The 18,759-nt window shown below is 42.5% G+C and overlaps 1 protein-coding gene across 1 annotated transcript in view; it reads right to left on the reverse strand.

The window, feature by feature from the left end:
* SLC46A2 (solute carrier family 46 member 2) overlaps positions 1–6,776 on the reverse strand; it is a 9,483-nt gene extending 2,707 nt beyond the window's left edge. Inside the window, exons 1-3 of the mRNA XM_006906129.3 lie at positions 5,501–6,776; positions 3,980–4,063; positions 3,420–3,576 (exon numbers count right to left, since the gene is read on the reverse strand). Coding sequence (XP_006906191.1) covers positions 3,420–3,576; positions 3,980–4,063; positions 5,501–6,629 — 1,370 coding nt within the window. The 5' untranslated portion in view covers positions 6,630–6,776. The remainder of the gene's footprint in view (positions 1–3,419; positions 3,577–3,979; positions 4,064–5,500) is intronic.
* Positions 6,777–18,759: the final 11,983 nt, after the last annotated feature.

The raw sequence follows: 18,759 nt of genomic DNA on the forward strand, positions 1-18,759 counted from the left end.
AGGCAGCTGAGGAGCGATGTGGGGTGAGGATTGCAGTGAGTCCACTGGATTCAGCTTCGAAGAAGTGATATCTTAGTGAGAGTGGGGGACATTAGACTATAGTGTGTTGAAAAGTCAATGGGAGGTGAGGACATGAGACAGAATGTGCACACCAGCCTTTGGAGAACTTCACTATAAAGAGGAGGAAGAGAGAGAGGGTGGTAGATCATGTGTCAGTCCTGGTGGGAAGAATTCAGGAGAGAGAGCCACTAACTAGTGCAGTGAGCTCTCTAAGGAGGTGGGAGAGGTGGCACCCAGACACCCAGTGACTTTTCTAAGAAGCAATGTCATGTAGTGAATAAGAGAGACTGCCTGGGTTCAAATCCTGTCTGCCACTTCGTAGCTGTGTAACCTTTGGCAGGATGCATAATACCTTAGAATTTGTTTCCTCATCTGCAAAATGGGAACAATAATAGCAATTACCTCAGAGGACTATTTGAAAAAAATTAAATTAGTTAAAATACATAAAATATTTATAGTAGTGCCTGGCACATATTAAGAATTATTTAAACGTTTGCAATTATTATTTTTAAAAAGAGCGGGAAAGGAGAAGAACAGAATGGGTGCAAAAGAACCTAGGTTTAGGTTTGTTACGTTGCGGAAGATGAGGCCGTTCTCCTCTGATGGCTTCTATTTTTTCTGTAAAGCACGAGGCAGTAGCTGAGCACATGCATGCTGGGTGACAAGTGGGCCGCGGGCGGGGCAGAAACAGATATTTATTTCCTCAGCATCTCCCTATAGCATATAAAGAAGAGCAAGCAGGAGAGGGCAGGTTCTCGCAGAAATGTGAAATCAGCTCACTTTGGTACCAGGAAGAGCCAGGGCCAAAGTCCCTTCTTGCAAAGAGGCTGTTGGCAGCTGTGGCAGCTGACCTCTCCTGCCAGCCTTCTGCCCTCAACCGCCTCCTCTCTCCCCTGCTCTGACATGCCTTCCTGGGTTTTTATGTCGTTGGAATGTAGCTCTTCTTTGGTTAGGAGGTTCTACTGGTCTTTCCTGTTGATCTTACTTAATAATTAATGGTCCAGCCTTGGCCTCTTCTAGCTGTAAGAGTTTCAAGATCTCACTTAGTGATTTCGTGGAAGGGAAAGGTCATGGAAACACTGCCCTTTATGCCAGAGGTCCTCAGTCCTGGTTGTACATTCAAATAACCTGGAAAGGTTTTTAAAAATTCCTGTGCCCAGGCTGCACCCCAGATCAACTGAATCAGAATCTCTAGGGATGGTATCCAGACATCAGTAATTTTTAAATCTGTCCAGGTGATTCCAGTGTACAGTGAGAGAAGAAGTCTATGTTTGCACATGGATATCTCTACTGCTAAATGTCTACAAAAGAGAGAAACAATTAGCAAGTACTGAAGCGTCTCATTCACATAAGCACTCAGTTACTTACTTGATTGGTTCAAGATTCTGTTCCTGCTTCTATGATATAAGATCATGACCACCATGCATGGCTTAATCAAGATCCCGTGCACGGGATGTGTGACTATGTACAAATACATGTTACAAGTGCATGGAGGTGAGATGTCAAGGGCAGCACACCTACTTCACATGCCCTAAAATCTCTTAAGAAAGGCAAAGCATCCTTTTTAGCACACATGTGAATCAACGAAACTGAAAAGGAACCAATGATATTTTCTCGTTGCTTTCATTCGTCTGTCTCTCTCTTTAGCTATGACACACATTAACTAGTCAGACTTCTTTTCTTTTGTTGTTTCATGGGTTTTGTTTATTTGTTTAGGTTAAAGAGAATATTTCAACCAACTGCCAATCCAATAGGACTGGATAACTTTCAAGTGGCACAGCTACTAATCCATTACTCACTTGGACAAAGAGCTGGGGCTCCTGAGAAGTTCACATTGCATGCTAGGTCTAGTTAAGCCCAACCCATTCAGCCAAGATTCATGAAAACAGGAGCACATGAAAAGGCCTCAGGGCTGGGCAGTTTGAGGACAGGTCTAGCTCAGTCCTATACCTGGAGAAAATGAGAACTGGGCCAAGAGGACACTAGTAATCATGCCTGCTGTTTGCACAAATTCTATCAGTTGTTTGATCTTCATATCTTATTATTCTCTACTGTGGAATAGAGTAAAAAGCCTTCATGATTGACAGCTCCTGTCTTTGTATGCAGGCAGGGACCTATATTGTGATGAGATGTGAGAATTCAAAAAAGAGCCTTGCCACCATCCACTTCCCACTTCTTCCTCCTGCCTTCACTTATTTTCTACTCTACTGCCTATCATGCTACCATTACTGATATGTCCAGCTCTCACGTGCTCCGAGACAGGTCCCTTTAAAATGCAACTCTATATAAAATCCCTTGTGCCTTATTGAGGATAAATTTATCGTATTCCTTTTTCTTCTCGTGGGATTGATACAAGCACGAGAGAACCTCACTTTAGCAGAAGGGGTAAAAGGGCCTAACAGTCCAAGCTATGCTGCCTTATATGTAGCCACTAGACACGCTTGAAATGTGACTCGTCCAAATTGAGATGTGCTATCAGCATAACATCCATATCAGATTTCAAAGACTCAGTAAAGAAAAATAAAAGCTCATTAATTTTGTAAATTGATTACATGTTAAAATGATAGTTTTGGATAGAGTGGGTTAAATCACATGTTATTAAAATTAATTTCGCCCGTTTTATCATTTTTAAATGCGACAACTAAAAAATTCAAAATCCCATAGATGGCTTGCATTTGTATTTTCGAACTGTATTTTCATGGGACAGGGCTGGTCGAAGGCGAGACTAATCCACGTGGTCCAGTTTGGTGATGACCTAGCCTGGTGCTCTGGCCATGGCCTTGGAATACGCCTCTCCCTGGATGTTCCAGCTTTTCTCCTGACTGTCATCTCCTATACGTCAGTGCTTTTCTTTCACAAATGAGACAATTCTTCCAAAAGACAATAAAGGAATTGCCCAAGTCCTACAGGAAACTCACACAGTCCAGTGGCCACGAGCTATCAGGGGCACTGAGCACAGAGGCTGCCAGGTGCCAAGCCCTCAGAGGGCACAGAGAAGAGTAAGTACTCGGAAGTGAGGCGGGATACCTGTCACCTAAAGGGAGCTAAACCACAGAGGTCTGAGAGGTTCAAGAGGGTTTCTAATCTCAGCCTCTGATTACAAGGAAGTGTATGAGGCTCCTATAAATAAACTGTATTGCAAAACTGCCAGGAAGTGAGCCAGCTGGTTGGAGGCCTCTGTTCATTACTTATGAGTTTGGAGAATTCCCAAAAATTAATTTGGGGGAATAGCAGAATTTTTTCTTTGTGGGAAAACCTACTGAAAATTAAATAATGTTTTATGATAATGGGCTAGAGATGGCCCAACAATTCTTGACCTAAGCTCCAGGGCCACAGCACAGACACTGCTCCCACCTTACCCAATCGGGACGATGGCCAGGAAGGAGAGGAAGGAGGAGAGAGCAAAGCAGGTGCCGACGAACTTTTCCATGGTGAGCTGATAGATCTCGTTATACATCGCAGATGTCACCACGAAGGTCAGTGTCAGGGACAGCTGCAGGATGACAAACACCTTTCCTGGGGAAGAAACAGAAATTATCAAGATGTGCTGCCGTCCCTTCCATGTTCCCAGCTAGCCGAGTCTCTGGGGAGCTCTCAAGAGACCCCCTCGCCCTTCCTAGGACTCTGTCTTCATGGCTCATTTTACCAGGATTCCTGCCTCCATCCAGTTGGATCTACCTGTGGCCTATGAATGGCAGTGTCTTCCTTTGACTGTGGCTTTTCGGTAACTGCCTGGGTCTTTTCCACCCTCCCATTTTCACTTCTTCTTCCCTGATGGATATCAGTATGTTCTTAGAGTATTTGAGATTGCTTCTGGAACTCTCTCACATGCCTTCTGCAAGTCCAACCCCTGTGTCTCAAGCCCAGCAGCTCTGAAACAGCCCAGATAGGGAACCTCAGAGAGATTCTTTTTAATCACCATAAGAAGAGTCCTTTATGAGTTTGGACATTGCTGACCGGATGGTTGTGACAGGGATGAGGGCGAACAGCATGACGGCTCGAGCTGAAAAGAAATCACACAAGAACATTCCTTACTGTAGCTCAGCCTTGGCCAAGGAGTAAATTAGAATAAAACAAAAGCCTCACTTAGAATCCCCTTTCCCCATAACTCTCACATAGCTTGTCCTGGAAGAAAAGTTTCTCTGCTGGCAGACTTGTGCCCTCCCTAGGGCAGGTTGACTCCCTGAGCTCTGACAGGGCTATAGATGCTGCAGACTATTCTGCAAGATGGCAGGGCACAGCTGACATGGTGGCAGATGGTGAAAGGTGTCTTCATTGGCTAAGTTAGGTGGTTTCTAGGGAAGCAGAGCTGATGTCACTGAAGTGACTTGAGACTCCTTTCTTTGCCTCCCGGGAGAAAGGTGTCTGCCCTCGCCATTGATGAACACCCCTGAGAGACAGTCCCATTTGGCAAACCGCATCTAGGAATGTGTGCCACTTACACAGCTGCCACATGCCTCTCCTTCCCTCAAGCTCCATCTATTATCTCGATGTGGTGTGTGAACAAGTGTGTGTGTGTGTGTGTGTGTGTGTGTGTGTGTGTGTGTGTGTGTGTAAAAGAGAGATGGGGATTTAGAGGTGGTGAGAAGGGAAGGGGAGAGGAAGACTCTGGCCTTTGCACATGGCCTTTTTAATTGGGAGCTGGCCAAAGGTAATCTTGCCATCTTGTTGGGTGTTTTCCTGAAGTGTGTGACCTCAGCCAAAGGACAGTCTCTGGTAACCCTCTAGTTGTTCTTTCTAATATGTTAGCCACTGGCCATATGTGGCTATTTAAATTAACTAATATGAAATAAAATTTAAAATTCTGTTCTTTAGCTGTACTAGCCGCATTTCAAGTGCTCTAATAGCCACACGTGGCCAGTGGCTACTGTATTGGATGAAACAGACACGGGATACTTCTATCACCGTAGGAAGTTCTATCAGCATTGGTGTACAGCTCTCTGCTTGCGGTGGCCTGAGCCGTGTCCTCACGTGGAAACTTCATTCTGCTTCCTTGAGGGAATTTGTTACATTGGTTGTGGAAGGCATTTATGGAGAATTTTTATTCATTTCTAAAAAGCCCTTGGTTGGCCTGAAATGATTTTGATGAAGGGACTTTTTCAGTTGGATTGCTTAATGTTTTATCACTTTAAAACTGGGGAGAAGAAACCCAACCCCACCCTGAAGCCTCTTCTACGGCCTCCAGGCACCACCGACCACCCCTCCCTTGACCTCCTAGAGCCAAGGAATATCACTCTGGTAACTTTTCAGCAGGTGACACAGAGAACGCAATGCACTGTGCAACACAGATAAACTCTCAACTCCCTGGAACCTCTTAGGTAGCAGGTATAATCCCTGGTGCCGAGCTGGGACCCTAGACCACAGAATTCCTGGTGTCAGCCCCATGACTCAGGGGGCCGGCAGTGTCCTCATCCTACCTCCCCACGAATGCCAGACTCACCAATGTAGAACATGTATGTCTCTTTCACAAACGCCAAGAGGAGGGCTCCCGTCCCAAAGGAGACCATCCCAATCATGATCATGGTGGTGTCCTGGAAGCAGCGGGAGAACACTAGGACGCCCAGGAAGCTGGTGATGAAGATGATGTACCCTGCAGCCATACCATAGCCCACCTGCACTTGGTTCCAACTGAGAGGCTCCCTGAGCACAAAAAGGGGCATCACGTCCACTGTGCCCACCACTGCCAGGTCGTAGATGACGGCACCCACGAAGAGCAGGGCAATAATGCTTTTTTGGGGCTTTCCTTTCCCCAGAGATCGAGGGTGCCCCACCACACTCTGCTTGTCTGGCTGATCAGGATCCAAGGTGCGGTATGTGCCAACTGTGCCAGACACAGTATCCACCTCGGGGAGTGCCTTGCTGGGCTTGGCCACTGACTCAGGGACCTTCAGGACCAAGAGGCTGTACAGAAGGGCAAAAGCCGCACAGCTGACACTGCAAGCTGTCAGCACCAGGCCCTTCCCAGACTGCCCAGACACGGGCTGGAAGAGATGCCCGGAGACCATGCTCCCACAGAATCCTGCCAAGCCCATAATCAGGTCAATAAAGATGAGGCGTAAGGAGCGGTGACCCTCGGAGGAGCCAAGGGATCCCAGGGCTATAACCCCTGACCAGTACGCTGAGAAGCCGCCGCACAGCCCGCTCAGCGCTGCCGCCCCGTACAGCACCTCCACTGGCCAGTCCCACAGGACCTTGAACAGCAGCCCTAGTCGGCAAAGCAGGATGCCCAGCAGTGCCACGCAGATGGAGATCTTGCGGTGGTAGCGGTCGCTGAGCCAGCCCAGCCCATAGGCAGACAGCAGGGGCGTCAGGCCCGTCACGAGGCTGTAGATGATGTAGAAGTTAGAGATGGCCTTCTGTTGTTGGTCCTCCTGAGTCCCCCGGGGCGACGGGCTGGCGCTGTGGTTTGAAGAGGCTCCAGCCCCGAAGGACGCCTTCACCACCAAGAGAAGACCCGCATCGTAAAGGGAGCCGGCCACCTGGGTGGAGGCCACCACGGGCTCAATCCAGGTCCTCACCTGAAGGCGAGACAGGGGGCCCCTGCAGGGGTAGATGGTCTCGGGGCCCATGTGGTCTCTCTGATGGGAGATGGAGGGGCTCGCTTGCTGACCGCTGCTCCAGAGGGCCGGGACTCAGCCTCAGAGCGGAGTGTGAGCGGTGCGTCCAGGTGAGCGCAGGAAAGGGACTAGTGGAGCCGGGCTCAGGGCGCGTGTGACCGCAGCCAGTCGAGCTGCCAAGTGACTTCCCAGGCCGGGGCCACTCCTCCCCAGCCAAACCCCGCCCCCCGCCAGCCCAGCGGAGCTGGAGCTGGCGTCTGCCCAGGGAGCGCCCGAGTCTTGGCCCCCTGCGTCCCACCCTCTGGCTGCCGCGTCACGCTGCTCCGGCAAGCGCGTCCGCCTGACGAGGCGTGGATTTCCCCACAGCCAGGCGTGCCCGGACCTCCTGCAGATCGCGGGGCCTCTTCCCCTAGAGTTTGTTACTGCACAGGCTGAGACACCCCACCCCCACCCCACTCCCGCCTCCCCAGAAAGGGATCAAAATTCTGATGTCCCTGGAACGCAGATTTGGGCGAGGGGTGAGGTACCTAAGATTCTGCCTGGGCTGTGAGGTTTTATATGTTGGGTTTAAAAGCAAAGGGACCCATATGCTGGGTAGCACAGACACAGAGAAATAAAAGCTCACGAGTGCTTATTAATATATCTTTGAGATCTTGATCTCAGTTCTTTCAGATAAATACTCAGCAGTGGGATGCTGGATTATACGGTAATTCTTTTAAATTTTTGAAGAACCTCTGTACTGTTATCCATAAAAGCTGCACCATTTTTTGCATTCCCACCAAGAGGTGCACAAGGATTCCTCTCTTCCTTCCTTCCTTCCTTCCTTCCTTATTTCCTTCTTTCCTTCCTTCTTTTTTTGATAATAGCCATCCTGACAGGTCTAAGGTTATATCTCACTGCATTTTGATTTGCATTTCCCTGATGATTAATGATGTTGAGTATCTTCTCATATGCTTGTTGGCCATTTTTATGTCTTTTTTGGAGAAATGTCTATTCAAGTCCTTAGACCATTTTCAACTGGGCTATTAGTTTTGTTTTTGTTTTATAGTTGAATTGTAGGAGTTCCTTATATACGTTGGAGATTAACCCCTTATCCGATACATGGCGTACAATATTTTCTCCCATTCTGTAGGTTGCCTTTTCACTGTTAGTTTTGTTTTTCTTTTATAGTTGAATTGTAGGAGTTCCTGATATACTTTGGAGATTAACCCCTTATCAGATATATGGCGTCCAGAAGCTTTTTAGTTTGATGTAGTCCACTTGCTTGTTTTCAGGATCTTGAAGAGAGATTAGTACTCTTATGTTCTTTGCAGCATTAGTCACAATAGCCAAGATGTGGAAACAACTTAAATGCCCATTGACAGTTGAATGAATGAAGAAAATATGGTGTATACACACAATTGAATACTATCCAGCTTTTAAAAATGAGGAAATTCTGTAATTTGTGACAACATGGATGAACCTTGAGGACATTATGCTAAGTGAAATAGCTAGTCATCAAAAGACAAATACTGCATGATCTCATTATATGAGGTGTTTAAAATAGTCAAATTCATAGAATCTGAGTGGACGGGTGGTTGCCATGGGGAGGAAAAAATAAGGAATTACTAATCAACAGGCATAAAGTTTCAGTTAGGCTAAATGGTAACCTCCAGAGATCTGCTATACAACAATGCACCCATAGCCAATGATAATGTATTGCACACTCACAAATTTGTTAATTTGTTAACTGTTCTTACCACAGTTAGAGAACATAGGCCATCATGGGACCCAGTGTGGGCTTCAGTTTTAAACCCCAGGGCCAAGGGAGAGACGGGGAGGTCTTGCCAGTCCTAGGTGTCCCTCCATACAATAAAACTGGACTTTCTGGCAAGGGGTAGAGATCCCACCACAAAGAACAGAGTCACCAGGGTCATCTCCTGAATAAATCCTCAGGACCTTTTCTACTTCTTCGAGATTGCTCTCAGATTATGGGCTCACTGCTCTGGACTGGGCTGAGACCTCTGCTTCCTAGGCTGCCTTGCTTCTTCCTCTAAGCACACACTTCTGCAAACAGGACCAAAGTGATGGCTGGTGCAGGGGCAAAAATGGTCATGCCCAGGGATGGAGAGTCAAAACACACAACTTCTCTCTTTGTCTGCTCAATCCCGACATAGCCATGACAGCTTGGATGAGCAGGAACCCAAACTCACACAAGGGAAACTCAAGTCTGCAGGGAGAGTTTATAAAGCCAAATGGATAATGTACTTGCGGGTGTAGGGACCAAACTCTAAATGATTTTCTGTAGGTATGTGTCTTCTAAGTAGTTTATAGGTGAGCTATAATTTTCTCTACCCCTCTCTGTCAGGCCCAAACAACTCTGCTTTCTGTGAAGAGAAAGACCCACTCGGTCTCCTGCTTCAAGATGTGCCCTGTGGAGCTAGCCTGGAAGTCCCCTGAAAAGCTTCCTCATGTCCCTCTTCCTGCCCCTCACCTAGGCTCACCTAGACTCACCTGGGGAGGTACTGGTTTCACCCGACACATGCCTGGCTCTCCCACTCCATTCCTAACCCTGTTTTTCCAGAGGCTGCAGCAAAGCAGTCCAATCAGCCTGTTCCTGTGAGCGTCAGAGGCTGCAGGGGATGATGGACAGGTTGCGGGGGAAGATGGTATTCGGCAGTCAGATACTGCCATAAAAGCAACAACCTGAACCAGACAGTCCCCTTTGGCCATTAAATTAAGGAGTCTTGTCTATTCTTTGCACTGCAGACATTAGAGAGTCCGTGGTATCTGTTATTCCCATCCTCTTGTGAAACCAGGGAAAATCGATGGGCCTTTGAGGGATTCACACAAGATATAGGACAGGTCTGGTGAGAGTGGGTCATTACGATGCCAGTCAGCCAGCCAGCCTTGGGAGACTCTAGTCATGGAGTCTAAATCCTCTGACGCAAAAATGAACTAGACCCAGGGAAGTTGGTGTTTCCCAGTTTACACAACTGTGGTTTGTATTATATTTTCATCATGTCCCCATTACTCCTTCCATCTCTAAATGCAGATCCGAAATGAGTTAATGCCTGGCCATCCCCTCTGGCCTAGGGTACCAGCAGGGTATAGCCCTTGTGCTAAGTTGGACCCCTGACCTTGCCACTTTAGTCTCAAGTCTGGCTTTATTCAAGAGTAATGAATAAGTTCTCTCATCTTTCACATTGATAAAGTCACACTATCAGAGGAGAAAGAAACTTAAAAAAATAAAGGAGCAGCTAACATCCACTGAGCCCTTACTATGTACTAAGCACTTTACAGGAGAAAATTAATTTAATCCTCTTGGGACGTCTATGAGCTAGTCTATTGTCTCATTTTATGGGTGGAGAAACTGAGGCCAGCGAGGTTAAGTAATCTGCACGAGATCACATAGCTAGTAAGCTGGGGAGCCAGTAATTGGTACCAGTCTTTGAAAGCTTATAGCTATGGGGAATTTTATTTGAGGGTGTCCTCTCGACCAACATAGGAATGTGGAGAGGAGCAGAAACACCTTAGTCATTTTGCAATTACCATTGATCAAGAATGTATTGCGTAAATGGAGAGGAACGAGAGGAGTGGATGAAAGTTTGTTTATCATATGTATATCCCAGGCACTTTGCAATCAAGTAGGAAATGTTTTTATCTTCTTTACAGATGGCCCCCAAATGCAATTTAGAAAGGAACAGCCTGTTTGGAAAATATCTTTGATCAGTTAAAAGGTAAATTCCCCAGGCCTGGATTTCAGCTGTGGAGGAGGCTTCAGAAATGGGGAAGAATCTCTGTTCTGAGTCAAAGAGAAGAACTTGTCTGCAGTTCTAAACAGGAAGAATGAGAGAGAAAGTAGGGGAGGAAGAAGAGAGGGACAGAGGGAGGAGGTGTGGGAAGGAGTGAGGCTATTGGTGGGAAGGGTCATGACTGTAGCGCCTGGTGTCAGGGTGGTCAGAGGGACTTCAGAAGGATAAGAATATTTAATATGGATTTTAAACAGCTCACTGCGTCCCTGTGCAGACGGATTCTTCCTGAAACCGCTCCCTGCCTCCTCAGTACTTTAGAAAAGTCTGATCATGAATGGTTTGTGTGAGTGAATTTTTTTTTTTTGGTGGAAATCAGTGAAGGGGCTGTGATTCATGCCTGGACAGACATGTGCTGAGCAGTGATCATGAGGAAACAGGCGGAAGAGGAGACCATGAGAACACAGGACTTGCTGAAATCTTAGATGGGCTTAGGACAAGTCCACAGCTATGGATTTGGGGAGTTAGGCCATCTGACCCAGATCTGGAAGCCCAGAGAGACCTTTGCCACTGATGTGCTGGCTGCACTGATGAGGAAGGTGTCATTCTTTTTAATGTTAATATTTCAGGGGCTTGGGTGAGACTTTCCCCAAGACATTGTAAGCAGGGAAAATAAGATGCCCTCCAAAACATAAATATGTAATGGAACAAAGCCAAGATGTACAAACTTATCCTAGGAGACAGAGACAAACCTTGTCAGTGACCACTTCTTTTGAGGGTTTCCCAATGGCTGGTTAATTGCTACATGCCAGAGGCAGCTCAAGTCCCCTGCCTGATCACGAGCAATCTTCTAGCTATGATTTTACTTCCCAAATATAGTTGCACACAGGGAGAAAATGCAACTACTTGAATACTCCAAATAATTTCTCGTGGCAAATTAACATGTTGCATTCTGATTTATCTATCTGCCTTATCGATCTTCTAGTTTGGTTAGTGTGCCTCTATCAGAGACATAGCTTCCCTTTTTATGTGACGATGAAGTTTTTTTTTTAATTCTGTCCGGCCGAGAGACCCCATCTATAATAAATTTATCAAAATAATGAATGTTATCTGTGGATACTCTTGGGAGATTGTTTAATTATCCTTTTCACCTTGAGGTGGCACACTAACATTGCTCAATTTTATAGATGAGGAATCTGAGACTTAGGGGGTAGCTAAATCATTTGCACAAGGTTCACCCAGAGCCAAGATTCAAATCTAGGTTTGTGTGACTTCCGAGTCTATGCTGTTTTCATAGTGCTCCATTTTTGACATAATCAAACAGAAGAGATACATTTTTTGAGGGGAGGGAGAGTTCGGAATGAAACTCTAAGATCCTTTCATTTAATTATTAATATTAGTAAAAATAATTCTTTAACTTTTTCATAAAATGGTCATTACTTTAGTTTGTCAGGATTGATAGTGCTGCCATAACAAAGTGCCACACTGGGTGCCTTAAACAACAGAAATCTATTTTCTCACAGTTCTGAAGTCTAGATATTTGAGTTCAAGGTTTCTGCAGGTCTGATTTCTTCTGAGGGCTCTCTCATTGGCTTGAAGATAGCCATGCTCTTTCTGCGTCTACACATGGTACATTTTTTTGTTTTTATTTGTTGAATACTTTCCATCAAATACAGTTAGCTTATTCCTAAGGTATTTTCAAATTCAGTGGTTCATTTGTTCATTCATTATCTATCATCTACTATCCATTCATTCATCCATCCATCCATCCATTTAAACGAGTATTTTGCCATTCCCTTTAAACTTTCAAACACTTCCGCTATTTTCTATTTTATTTCCAGCTCTGTCGTGTATCTAAAGTGGGTTTTCTGAGGTCATAAGTAATTCCATGTTGTTAAATCTAATGGATATTTTCAGTCCTCATCTTACTTGACTCTGAGCAATCTTTGAGAGTTTTAATCTCTTTCTTAAACCATTAAGAGTTTATTCTCTTGTTTTGGTAACACCACACCTCTTGGCTTATCTCATTCCTCTCATCTTTGGAGACTCATCAAACTCTAACCAGTCTTTAAAGTTAGAATTCATATGACTCAGTCATAGGCTTTCTTCTCTTCTCTAAACAATCTCATCCACGCATGTAGTTTCAGCTATCACTTATATGTAGATGAGTTATTATATCTCTAATCCTGACCCTTCTCTGAGCTCCAGTATCAACTACCTATTTGATACCTCTTCAACCTTTATAAGATCAAACTCACAGTCTCCTTCCCCCTCCCCCATTACAGGGTTCTCTATCATTGCGAATAGCAGTCTACCATCCATCCAGATGGATAAGCTAGAAAGATACCCTTAGTATCTTTCTTCCTCTTGCTTTCTTCATACGACTCCTTACAAAATCATGTTTATTTAACCTATTAAATATCTCTCGAATCCATTCACTTTTTTCCATTTTCATAGCAGCACTCTAGTTCATAGTATCATTTTCTCTTGCTTGGCCCAAACAATAAACTACTACTAATTGTTTTTATCTGTATCCATCGTCATTCCTCTCCAGTATTGAAACCAGATTTATCTTCTCAAAATACACATCCTACTCTAAAGCCAAATTTTCTTACCCTGGCCTGTCAGCCTGACATAGTCTGGCCATTATACCTTTACACCTTCAGCTCGTACCATCTTCCTTCTTGTTGTCTCTTCTCCAGCCATATTGGCTCTCTATTTCTCAGGTGTCCTTTGCTCCTTCTACCAAATGCCTTTGCACATGCTATTCCTTCTATCTACAACCTGCTAAAGTTCTGTTTTGCCTAGTTAACATCTACTTATCCTTCGGTTCTCAAATCATGTGCCGCTTCCTCAGGAAAGCACTCTCTGACTTTTCTGGCTAGGCCATTCCACCCCATGCCTGTTATCGAGTTCCTTGGCACCATATAATTCCTCTTCTTGTCACCGTTACAATTTTCATATTTGTTTTGGTGATAAATTTGACTCATGTTATCGATAAAAAAGAAGCCACACACTAAACCTGACAAGCCCAGGGGAGGCCTGCATAGCAGGCCATACAAACTCAGAGACCAAAAGTAACCACATAGGATGGTCAGAACATAAAAACTTCTAACTAAAAGTGGATCATGGTGGGTGGTCATGTCTTAGGCCTGTAGCTTTCTTGACAAAGGTCAGTCTTTATAAGTGAGCCTGTGCGTTGTCTTTGGGCATCTAAGATAGCATACCTTTGAAATGTCATAGCGAACTCCTTTTTCAGACCCGTCAGGGCACACCCACTGCACCAGAGCAGAGACCACAGAACCGTTCCTCATTGTTGTCTTGTTCCCTGAATACCATTTCTGTGTGCTGTAAATGTTCATTATTAACTGTCCTGTACCCATCAATGTAAAAGAGGTATGTCTTTCTCTGTCTTACTTTTTATTTAATCCCAGAGATTTCCCTGCTTTGCTTTCTCCCAGCTCCACAATCTACACCAATGGATTCCATGTAATCTTCCTATGTCTCCTCCTTTGATTCTAATGTATAAAATAAGCTGCAAAACTACCATTCTCCAGAGCGTTTTCTCAGTTCTTTGAGATTTTTCTTCCCAATAACTGTCACCAGTTTGGCTCAAATAAACTCATAAAAATTCTCTGTAAGTTTGGATATTCCTTATGTCAACAAAGTTTTTTGGTGATGTCAGTCGTGTAATCCTCCTATGTCTCCTCCTTTGATTCTAATGTATAATATAAGCTGCAAAACTACCATTCTCCAGAGCGTTTTCTCAGTTCTTTGAGATTTTTCTTCCCAATAACTGTCACCAGTTTGGCTCAAATAAACTCATAAAAATTCTCTGTAAGTTTGGATATTCCTTATGTCAACAAAGTTTTTTGGTGATGTCAGACTGTAAAATCAGTGAGAACTGGGACCATATTTTGGTTGACATCAAATACCCAGAGCCCAATACATTGTCTGGCACTTAGAAGGCATACAATCAATATTTGTCAAGTAATAAATACAGATCATATTACATTTCATTGTCTAGAGGACCATGGGTTTAGACTTTTAGAGATAGAAAAATTAAATGTCAGTCATTATTTAGACCAGCCCTCTAAAGAACTTGAGGCCCCGAATCCATGGTTAGTAAGGACAAATCTTCAAATTCTGTGACACAGACCTTCCACTGCACCCCTCTTTCTCCCACCCAGAGATGGTGATGGGTTACTTCAAACTGAACCCTTCTAACATCTTAGCTTGGGTTTGCAGTAGAGTAGCCTGTGACCATGGGTCTAGGTTTAATTCACTGGTACCTTTAGGATGAGACTCTTAGCCTCATCAGGACTATACTTTGGACAAATTGTCACCACTAAATAAAATCTACAAGGGTGAACTCATAACTCTGCTATTCCTCCAAACCCCGATTTATTGAAAGTTTTCCCACCCAGTGGGGCTGGATGTAGAGCTAGAAGCTACAGAGCATATTTCCATATTTTCTGTGTCATCACCTTCTGGCCACTCTTAATATAATACACTAAATAACATTTCTGGCAAAGGAGACTTTGAGGTCATATCAGTTTCAGCTAACCAGCCCTCCTTTGCTCTCCTTGGCCAGGATATAGCAACTCTTAACATACACACATCTGTGCTTCTCACTCTCTCCTCAAAAGGTGATTCCACCACTCAGGAGCTTCACCACAGGAATTCTCTAGGGCAAAAGACCTGCACCTGTTAGCAGCTGATGGCGACTTGAAGTTTCCTAATTTAGGAAGTGGAGACTCTGAGCTGCACTCTTACCCAACACATGATCAGCTGCCTCAAAGTGAAAGTCTTCACAATGTTAAAAAAATTAATAAATGAAAATAAAGTTTCTGTTCCTCAAAAAAACAGTTCCTGAATACTTAAGGAGGCTTTGTCTTAAATTATACTATGTAATTCGGGGAGCGGGGGTAGGGGTGTGTGTGGGGAGAAAGGTGCAGTATTCCTGCTATTTTAAAATTGAATATATTAAATTTAATATATATTTAAAGACATATATTTAAAATTGAAATATATATACATAATCACCCTGACTCAGTATTTACTTGTCTGCATCTGTCATTTTATCAGTCAAATTTTGCTCTATGAAACAGAAAAAGTAGATCTTAGAGAGAGGTGGCCGGTATAGGCCAGGAAACACCCCTGTATTGAGCTAAATCAAGTTGGGCACATAATTACTTTCTGATTTAAGGGAGTGAAAGTGTTAGGAAAACACAAACCTTGTGGCAAAGGCTTAACCTAGTCCAGAGGGAGAAAAGGACTAGTTAAGGCCACTTCCCACATGGAGCTATCGCCAAGCTTGTGGAACCAGAGAGGGCCAAGGCAAAAATAAAACACATCTGCTTCCCCCTCCAGAAATCAAATTAATGTTTTGAAGATTTAGGTTGAGTCATACCATCTCTGGGCTAGAGTTTGTTTCACATCACTTCCCTTGATGAGAGAGGAGAACAGGGCTATCTCCTTTTCTGACTGGTTTTGGGACGTCTCTGTTCCATGGATTTTGCCTTCAATCGGCTCTATCTCCTTAGATCTTCTGGATGTTTCTTGATGGTCTGGTTCACTAGTGGCATGTACTCTGTTTGCCTTTGGAGTTATTATTAATTAAACTTATTTATAGTCTCTTTGCATTCAGTAATATTTCGAGAAGGAGGGGCAATGTATATATCACCCTCACCATCATGAGATAAAAAGCCATATTATATCTTGAAGTGTCCAGGGTCTTGTATAATGATGATAGTTTGTGGCTCACTTGACTAAACCTGTCTTTGTGATTATAATATCTAACTCCCGAATCCAGAAATGAAATGAAAAACATGAAATCAGTGTGGTCTATTGCACCGATATTTAATGCATGTAAAATTGTGTTCTTTTGGCTAATCGCTTAAAAAATATGGTACAAAAATATATTATGTCGATTATGGAGCAACAATTCTTGTCATGATTTTCTAGAAAAATTGATAGTTGGTGACATAAAAGCATATAGAATGGCAGATATCGTTCATGCTAGATTTTTTTCTAATAATAAACAAATGTAAATGCCATTTCTAAGGTAGAAATATGTTTTAAATAAAAGAATATTATTTTCTGAGTATAAAGTTGTAAAAATAAATGTAAAAATATAGTCAAGTTCTTAAGAAAAGAATAAAACTACAATCCAACAGAGAGACATAACCACTGTTAACATTCTAGCAATTTTTCTCTAAATTTAAAACTTTTTTTCTTATTTACTATATCAAGAGAACTTTCCCATATCATAAAATGACTATTTGAAATTCTTGACTGAATATAAAGTAAAATATAAAGTGCTCAATTGTTCATAGAGCTGAGATTATAAATTTATTTCATTTAAACTGGTATGTTTTTAAAACTTTTAATTCTTTCTTGATAATATTCTGACAACTAATGAAGTTATAAAAGACATGTGTATGTGTCATAATGGGCTTGGCTATATTGTGATAACAAATAATCCTCAAATCTCAGTGACTTAAAATGACCAAGATTTATTTCTCTCTTAGGCTTCATATCTTTCTTGGGTGTACAATTCAGTGAATTTTAGCATATTCAGTAGATTTAGTATATTTAGTGAAATCATTCAGAGACCCAAGCTGAAGGGACCATCACTAAGTCAAATATTTCTAGTCACCTTTTAAAGAGAGCTCTAAAGGCTCTCATACTGGCAATTAAATGCTTGGCCCAGGGAATGACATCCATCCTTTTGCTCAAAACTCATTGGCCATTTGGACTTCATCCAAATTAGAAACTTTTATGCTGCAAAGGACACCATCGAGAAAGTGAAAAGACAACCCACAGAATGAGAACATATTTGCAAATCATATAAGAGACTTGTATATAGAATATATAAAGAACTCTAACAACTCAATAATAAAACAATAGATGGCCTAGTTTAAAAATGGACAAAAGGATAAATAGACATTTATCCAGAGAACATATATAAATGTCCAATCAGCACATGAAAAAATGCTCAACAAATTCAGGGAATGCAAATCAAAACTACAATGACGTGCCACTTCACGGTCACTGGGATGGCTATAGTCAAAAAGAAAGACAAAAACAAATGTTTTTGTTTTTGGTGCAGCCACTTTGGTAAACCTTCTGGCAATTCTTCAAAGAGTTGAACATAGAGTTATCATATGATTCAGCAATTCTACTCCTAGGTATATAACTCCCCAAGTTGAAAATCTATGTCCATATAAAAACTTGAACATTAATGTTCATAGCAATATTTTTCATAATACCCCAAATTAGAAACAACCCAAATGTTCATCAACTGATGATGGATAAGCAAAATGTGGTACATCCATACAATGGAATATTATTCCACAACAAAAAGGAATGACATGCTGATACATGCTACAACATGGGCGAAACTTGAAAATATTCAAGTGAAGGAAAGAAGTCAGACACAAAGAGCCCCATATTCTATGATTCCATTTATAAAAAATATCCAGATTAGGCAAATATAGAGACAGTTACCAAGAACCGCAGGGGATGGGCAGTGGGAATGACCACTAGTGAATACACTAATCTTTTTGGTTGATAAAAATGTTCTGAAATTAGATAGTGGTGATGGTATATTCAGCCTTGTGAATATACTAAAATCCACTGAATTGTACACTTTAAAGGAATGGATTCTATGGTATATGAATTATACCTTGATAGATTTAAAAAATTTACTCATAAAACAGATTCTTCTACATTCTTGCTAGTCACTAAAATATTAGAAACTGCTCAAAGCAATTTCTTAAATAGTCATAGCACATGATTCGGTTTATAATTATGACCATATTTGTGAAATTATTATATCAGTAATGATATTCATCACTAGAAATTTCCATGAGGATGGGAGCCCTGGCTATTTTGACTGTTGAACACCTAAGAGTCTATGTAACATGTAGAAGGTATTCAATAAATATTTGTGAATAAATGAGTGAATGATTAGTTAAAAGAGCCAGGATTTCAAAGTGTTTTTCTAAAGCCATTTGGTACTTCCTCGTCAATGATAAAAGATACTGATACAGAAGTGGAGTAAGATGGAGAGAAAATAAAGTACATCAATTTTCTAAAATTGACTCTACTTCTGTTTTGAAATTTATCTTTTACGTTTGTTGGGCATCTCTGGTCTTCTTCCAATATTTCTTAAAGATGACTGTTATTTGGGGTTTATATCTGACTCTTCTTTCAGTGCCTTAAAATATTTTTCATCTGGGCTTTTGATTAGAATGAAATCAAGTAGTTGGGAGTTCTCTTGTTATCTTTTTCTCTACTTGGAGACTTTAATGAACTTTTCTTTTTTTATTTTTAATTAAATTTATTGGGGTGATGTTAGTTAGTAAAATTATATAGATTTCAAGTGTACAATTCTATAATACATC

Source organism: Pteropus alecto, unplaced genomic scaffold (assembly GCF_000325575.1).
Source record: "Pteropus alecto unplaced genomic scaffold, ASM32557v1 scaffold111, whole genome shotgun sequence".
Taxonomy (NCBI): Eukaryota; Metazoa; Chordata; class Mammalia; order Chiroptera; family Pteropodidae; genus Pteropus; species Pteropus alecto.